The sequence below is a fragment of the Gekko japonicus genome, unplaced genomic scaffold (genome assembly GCF_001447785.1).
Source record: "Gekko japonicus isolate JY-2015 unplaced genomic scaffold, Gekko_japonicus_V1.1 scaffold5325, whole genome shotgun sequence".
Taxonomy (NCBI): domain Eukaryota; kingdom Metazoa; phylum Chordata; class Lepidosauria; order Squamata; family Gekkonidae; genus Gekko; species Gekko japonicus.
This window is the reverse complement of record NW_015173852.1, coordinates 46,770-54,378: the sequence shown is the minus strand read 5'-3', so window position 1 is coordinate 54,378 and position 7,609 is coordinate 46,770. Positions and strand designations below refer to the sequence as shown.

Here is a 7,609-nt window from a genome sequence, read left to right as displayed (position 1 = left end):
GCCTAAAAAGGCTCTGGAGGGGATGCCCCCAGAGCTAGCCCAGGCGCCTCCCAAACTCTGGGCTCAGCATTCAAATGATATGGGGCTCCAAAGAGTGCAAACCCAGTACAAATTGGCCAGCAAAGGAACAAGCCTTTCCCCCGAGTTCCCTGATATCCCCTTTCCAGGGCTGCAGAAGGCATCGCCCCTGTCATTGCCTCCCTGTTGGATGAAGGAGTCACAGAACTATGTACCAGTCCTTGCAACACCCCACTTTTGTCGGTTAAGAAGTTCGATGCACAAGGCAATCAAGTTTGGTGGTCTGTTCAAGATTTGCACTCAATTAATTTGCAATTCCCCGTTTTTCCAGTTGTACCCAATCATGCCACAATACTTGCCTCCATTCCCCCAGAAATCTAAGTTTTCCACTGGTGTAGATCTCTGTAATGCGTTCTTTTCTATTAGGATTCATGAAGACTCCAGATTTCTTTTTGCCTTCCCTCATAAGGGACAGCAGTTCCAATGGACATGCTTGCCAATGGGGTTCAATGAAAGCCCTTCTATCTTCTGTCAGGTTTTCAAAGCTGACCTTGACCTTTTTGTTCCACCCCTCGGTTCTGCTATAGTGTATTCCTTTCTTTGCTGCTGTTGCTAAACCCCTTTCTGCTGCTCTGCTTCATGATGACATGCCTGCATTTTCCTCTTACTCTCCTGACATGCTCTGCGCTTTCCATTCCCTCAAAAAAAAAACCCTATGGCTTCTGCTCCTGCCCTAGCCTGTCAGACTTTCTATACCCTTCCTGTTGACCTTTTCTGTCATGAAACGGATGGTTGCCACTGGAGTCTTCTGCCAGCCTCTGGGAAATCAAATGCTGTAGCTTCTGGTGCCCCCCACCCCCATTCTTCTGGATCCTGTGGCTGCTGGCTTCCCTCCCTTGGTTTTCCAGAGTGCCACCCTCACCCAGACCAGCTCTAGTTTTGCATAGAACCACAGAGTTGGAAGGGATCTCCAGGGTCATCTAGTCAAACCCCCTGCACAATGCAGGAAATTCAAGAAATCAAGTAAGGCATTTGCCACTATAGGGTCTTCTGTGGACAAAAGGGTTACCACTTCTGCATTTTTAGTATAAATTCAATACTGTCAGAATCTACTTAGTTCTCCTGAAGGGCCTCACAATATCAGCTGCAAGTTGCTGAACCTTGGCCATGGACAACTGAACTGCAGCCCATTCCTTTAAAATGGCTGTCTGCCCTAACAAACTTTCTCCCTTGGACCTCTCGCAGTTCCATCACCTGATCCACAGAGTTTGTTGCTTGAGTAATGGTCTTGGGTCTTGGCTTGGCCATTTCATCATACAGATCCAGAAGGCAAGAATGAAGGAATTATTCTGCTCCTGTAAGTTCAAACAGTGTCTGGACAACCCATGATGCAATGTTTTTCTACACTCCGAGAATTTTTACGGTTTCTCTCCTGAATGAGTTCTTTGATGGCAAGTAAGTTGTGAACTCTGATGGAAGCTTTTCCCACACTCCAGGCATTTATATGGTTTCTCTCCTGTGTGAACTCTTTGATGGACAGTCAGGTCTCCACTACGCCGGAAACTTTGTCCACACTCTTGGCATTTATATGGTTTCTCCCCTGTGTGAATCCTTTGATGGAATCTAAGGGTTCCAGGCCAACGGAAGCTTTTCCCACACTCCAGGCATTTATCTCTCTTCTCCTCTGTGTGGATTCTCTGATGGAGAGTGAGCTTGCCATTGGAACTGAAACTTTTCCCACACTCCTGGCATTTATATGGTTTCTCACCTGTGTGAGTTCTTTGATGGACAGTAAGGTATCCACTCCGAGTGAAGCTTTGTTCACACTCTTTGCATTTATATGGTTTTTCCCCTGTGTGAATTCTCTGATGGACAGTCAGGACTCCTCTAAGACGGAAACTTTGTCCACACTCTTCGCATTTATATGGTTTTTCCCCTGTGTGAATTCTTTGATGGATAGTAAGGCTTCCACTGCAAGTGAAGCTTTTCCCGCACTCCTGGCATTTATACGGTTTCTCTCCTGTGTGAGTTCTTTGATGGCGTATAAGGCTGTTACTCTGAATGAAGCTTTTCCCACACACCAAGCATTTATATCTTTTCTCCCCTGTGTGAATTCTTTGGTGTGCAGAAAGGTTTGAACTGTGACTGAAGCTTTTTCCACACTCCTGGCATTTATATGGTTTCTCCCCTTTGTGAATTCTTTGATGGACAGTAAGGTATCCACTGCGAGTGAAGCTCTGTCCACACTCCAAGCATTTATATGGTTCCTCCCCTGTGTGAACTCTTTGATGGACAGTCAGGAGTCCTCTAAGACGAAAACTTTGTCCACACTGTTCACATTTGTATGGTTTCTCCCCTGTGTGAATTCTTTGATGGACAGTAAGGCTTCCAGTGCAAGTAAAGCTTTTCCCACACTCCTGGCACTTATACGGTTTCTCTCCTGTGTGAGTTCTTTGATGGAGTGTAAGGCTCTCATTCTGAGTGAAGCTTTTCCCACACACCAGGCATTTATATCTTTTTTCCCCTGTGTGAATTCTTTGGTGCACAGAAAGATTTGCACTGTGACTGAAGCTTTTTCCACACTCCTGGCATTTATATGGTTTCTCCCCTGTGTGAACTCTTTGATGGGCAGTAAGGTATCTACTGCGAGTGAAACTTTGTCCACACTCCAAGCATTTATATGGTTTTCCCCCTGTGTGAATTCTTTGAAGTGAAGGAAGCTTTCTTCTCTGACTACAGCTTTCCCCACACTCCAAAGACTTACCTGTTTTCTCCCCTGTGTGGCTTTTTTGATGGACAGTAAGGTGTGGAGTCTGACTGAACCTTTTTGTACCGTCTGGGCAATTGCATTTTTCCTCTGTGATATGAATGATGTGTTGGGAAGTAAGGTTTTCTGTCTGCTGAAGGGCTTTTCCACATTGCAGGCATTTCAATATTTTCTTTCTGTTATGGTTGTTACAATGAATATTAATGTCTGTTTTTTCTGGAAAACTTTCCTCATTTCCAGTGCACTCATTTCTGTTGGCTTCGTTGTACACTTTTGGATCTTCAAAAGAGACATCACCTTGTAAAAGACAGGCAATATTCCTTGGTGGGTCTTTTCCCTCCTCCTTTCTCTGTGCATTACAATATTCAATGTCCTCTTTTACTACTGGATAGGTATCCTCTTTCTCTGTCACTCTGTGCTCTTTCATTTCATTCGCTGACTCCCACACCTCTCCTGCTGGAAGAAAGCGAAACAGGAATGATTACCATAAAGAGAATCAAGCATAAAACCTCTTGCTTGGCAATGTGGTCCTGTGACATCCAAAATGGTACTGACTGGTCTGTCGTCTGCGGAGACAATCAGAGAATAATATTTCATTAGGATAGCTACTGCCACACGGATCCATCCCCGATATAAACTGCAGGTCAGAGGACCTGCCCCCCCAAACAGCCACCAGCTGGTGAGTTTGCCCTTAGGAAAATTTCCTGATTATCTGCTCTTCGCAGGGCAGTAGGGGATGATGGAATTGTGTTGGTGCTTAAAAGGCAACAGGGATTTCCTGCCTACGATGCTAGACCACCAAGTGTGCCAGAGAGACCCACCCTTCTGGATATTTGTTTGATAGCCTCTTTGGCCTTTTGGGCAGAAGCAGACCTTCTGATTTGGGACTGATTATTGCTTTTTCAGCAAAGTGGAAAATAATTTCATTCTATGGTTTCTGGCTGTCGTACTGAGAATCAAGGTGACTATGGTGATAGACAGAAATTTTCATACAAAGTTCAAAAATTGAGAAAGACAGAAGAGGACCTGAGGGCACATCTTTTGGAAACTGCTTAGCCGTCCTTGTAAACGGTATACTTCTGTGCTATCACAACACATTCTTGAGCCCTAGAGAGAAATGCATTTTAATTTGGTACTTTGGGCTCTACGAAACCTTCACCTTTAGTTTCAGTTTTTCTCTCTCTCTCATAGGGGAGATGAGGCAGGAGGAGGGAAGGCAAGTCAATGGCTCTCCAGCCTTAACCTTCCTTTAGCAGTGCCAATGGTCTCCCTGGCTGGAGAGAATAAAACAGTCAGTTCAGGTCTCTTGCTAGAAACTGACACTTAGCAGGGAAGAGAGATTTGGGAGCTGCAAGATGCTGGAAGGTCTCTTCCCAGAGGTTACAGGAAAGGCTTCTCTGACGGACAGGCGAGTGGGCAAACGGAGATAATAAAAACCCCTGGCAGGGAGGGAGGAAGCTCCCTCTGGCTGACGGCATCAAGGGAGAAGGAGCTCTCCCAGCCAGGCTCCTGCTGAAGGTCACCGTTGCCAGGAACAAAGACTCAAGGACAGCTGTGCCAGAACTATGGCTTGCCCAAGGTCATCCAGCAGCTGCAAGTGGAGGAGTGGGGAATCAAACCCAGTTCTCCCAGATTAGAGTCCACACACTTAACCACTACACCAAAACTGGCTCACTGGATAGCCACTGGTGCCCAGGAGGGCAAGGCAAAGAATGCCCATGGATTAGTGGTGCTATACTGTAACAAACGGGTTAATCACATCAGAAAATACATCTAATTAACAGTGTCCCCTCTATTCCTTGGCCATGCCTGTTTAGTACCTTGAACTTTAGACTCCTGCTGGGATTTTCTGCATGACCGCATGGAAGGGACACGGGTGACAGAGGTTTCCTCCCACCCAACTGAGGTAAAATGACCCATCCCCCCAAGAACCCCCCACTGTCTGGGAACATAACCCACATGTTCTCTACTCTCTTCCAGTATACTCAAAGAGCAGGGGTCCTGCCCCCCCCCCAGTGTCAGCCGCAGCACCTCATTTTTCAGCAATGAATGGAAAATAAATTAAGAATCAAGTTTACTTTCAAAAAATGAGGCCATTTCTGGAAGTGATGGTTCCCTCTCCATTCACTTTGAGCTGCCCCACCAACAGTAACAGTGGTACCCATCAATCTGGCATCACCATTGTAGGGAGAAGAAGGATTAGTTTTATACCCCACCCTTCACTACCCAAAGGAGTCTTGGAGTGGCTTACGATTGCCTTCCCTTCCTCTCCCCACAACAGGCAGTAGGTGAGGTAGGTGGGGCTGAGAGAGCACTGAGAGAGCTGGGACTGACCCATGGTCACTCAGCTGGCTTTACGTGGAGGAGTGGGGAATCAAACCCGGTTCTCCAGATTAGAGTCGGCCACTCAACCACTACACCAAACTGGCTCTCAACACCCCTCCGTCCCACAAGAAGTAGAAGAAGAGATTGGATTTATACCCTGCCCTTCACTCGGAGTCTCAGAGCGGCTTACAAACTCCTTTCCCTTCCCCTCCCCACAACAACCACCATGTGAAGTAGGTGAGGCCGAGAGAGCTCTTTTGACAACTGCTCTTGAGAGAACAGCTCTGACAGAACTATGGCTTGCCCAAGGTCATCCAGCAGCTGCATTTGGAGGAGTGGAGAATCAAACCCAGTTCTCCCAGATTAGACTCCGCACACTTAACCACTACACCAAGCTGGCCAACTGTTCACACAAAGTCCCATGGCAGATCTAAACAGCTAACTGCCAATCCCTCCTTGTCACTGGAGAAAAGGAGATACTGCTTTTCCTCCCCTTCCAGACAGGATATGAGGTCAGGATTAGCAATCTGAGGGCCTGTTTATCAGAAAAAATAAACGGCATTATGATCCTGCTAAATGGACACAAATCCAGCAATTCCAAGCCAGGTTGACCCTGTCCCTCCAGAAACACACCACAAGCAAGTCAGAGGGGTGTCCGGAGTACGCTGTGGGGGCCAAGAATCGTCCACCCGACATATGCAGTTCTCTGCCTGCTCTTTTCCCGGGTCAGAGTGAAATGACAGCTGAGAACTAAGTAGAGCGGCAGAGAAGCCAGCTGGCTTCCCTCCACAGTCACATCTCGGCCACAGGCAAGGGAAGGCCTAGACTGGAGGGAAGCCCCTGCTTTTAGACTTCCCCACCTTCCCCAGACCAAGCCTCTCTTGGCACCTCCTCCGATGCCCTCTCACGTGGTCCGGCCACAGGAGTGCCAGGCAGGGGCCCACATCAGAGGAAGGATCAGGGACTTCCTTGCCGTCCCTCCTCACAGACCAAGAGAAGAGGATCCTCACCTAGAGAGGCCACGTTCCCAAAATTCTCCAGCATGACCTCCTTGTACAGAGCTCTCTGGGCTGGGCGCAGCAGAGCCCACTCTTCCTTGCTGAAATACACAGCCACCTCTTCAAAGGACACCTGGCCCTGGAAGAGAAAGGAGGAACCATCACTGGAACGCTGGTCCATGGGCGGGGGTCTGAAACAAAAACAATACTGGATGACCAGCACAGAGGGGAGGGAAGAGAACCCCATGAGGACATTTGCCTCCCCTCACAGCCCTCCTTGGGGGTAACTCTGGGGCCAGAGGGGCTGTTGTCAGTAAAAGGGGGCTAGCAGCCTTGTGAGGAAAAGGCCACAGCTGTCCATATTGAAAGGACCAAACAGGGTTTTTTTTTTAACGGGAAACTCATGGGTTCAGTGGTGATTTATGGTCCCTGCAGATGGGAGGGAGAGGCATCCCCTTCCCGAAACCATGGAAACAGCAGGAAGAAGCGACAACAAAGACCCAGCTGCCACAAGCAAGGGAGGACGGAAACGAAGGAGAAGGGAGAGACAACCCCCGATGTAGTGTATCCAGCCTGACATGTCCGGACATGCCCGGACTAGCTCAGGCACAAACACCACTAGCTTCATGCCAAAAGACAATGGGCCAGTAGGATCCTAGCCAGGCCCAATGAAAGGGCTAGGTCCACAGCCGGGAGGCCAATAGGTCTCTTGGTTACTGTAAATAGCCTATCGGGAGTGGGGTGTGTGTTGGTAGCGGGTTTTCTGAAGGAATATAAGCTGGCCTGCGAGCCAGCCAAGTGTCTTTGTTCCTGACTAAATAAAGGTATGCTTAGCTGAAATCACTCTTCGTCTGCATACTTTTCACCCGAGATAGATGTTCTCCCGGGGTCAGGCGAAATGCAAGCTGTGGTAGAAAGTGAGCAGAAAGAGGAGCTCCTAAACCCATTGCCTTGCCTCCCACCTCAGGAAGTCGGAGCAGTGAAGAAGAACGAGAGGACATGGAGGCCCCTCCCAGAAGTGATGGAATGCAGAGGTGGGAGCTGGAGAGACGGAGAGCCCTGTAGGCCTCGCTCCTCTGATGGGAATTGAGGCTCTGGATCAGGAAGGAAGAGGTGGGGCTGGCTGGGGAGGAAGATCTCGAGACTCTATGGAAGACTGGGAGGAGGACAGAGAGGTGTGGTGGGAAGGCCCAGCAATAGGGCCCAAGTGGGAGGAAGAGGAGAATAAGTGACGTTCAGCCCCCTCTCTTCCCAGTTCTGAGACCACACACTCCAGCTCTGTGGAGAAATCAAGCCCTGGGGCCCGCCCCGCATGCCAGCTGGAGTCCTCAGGAAGCCAGGTCCTGTTGTTGTTATTCAGTCGCACAGTTGAGTCTGACTCTTCGCGACCCCATGGACCAGCTCCCGCCAGGCCTTCCTGTCTTCCGCTGTCCTCCGAAGTTGGCTCAATTTCATGTTCGTTGCATCGATGACACTGTCTAACCATCTCATCCTTCGCCGT

General features: G+C 48.8%; 1 protein-coding gene across 1 annotated transcript in view; it reads right to left on the bottom strand.

The window, feature by feature from the left end:
* Positions 1–1,001: 1,001 nt before the first annotated feature.
* Positions 1,002–7,609, bottom strand: part of LOC107120844 (zinc finger protein 208-like) — a 34,088-nt gene continuing 27,480 nt past the window's right edge. Inside the window, exons 4-5 of the mRNA XM_015423614.1 lie at positions 1,732–2,706; positions 1,002–1,641 (exon numbers count right to left, since the gene is read on the bottom strand). Of these exons, the coding sequence (XP_015279100.1) occupies positions 1,437–1,641; positions 1,732–2,706 (1,180 nt within the window). The 3' untranslated portion in view covers positions 1,002–1,436. The remainder of the gene's footprint in view (positions 1,642–1,731; positions 2,707–7,609) is intronic.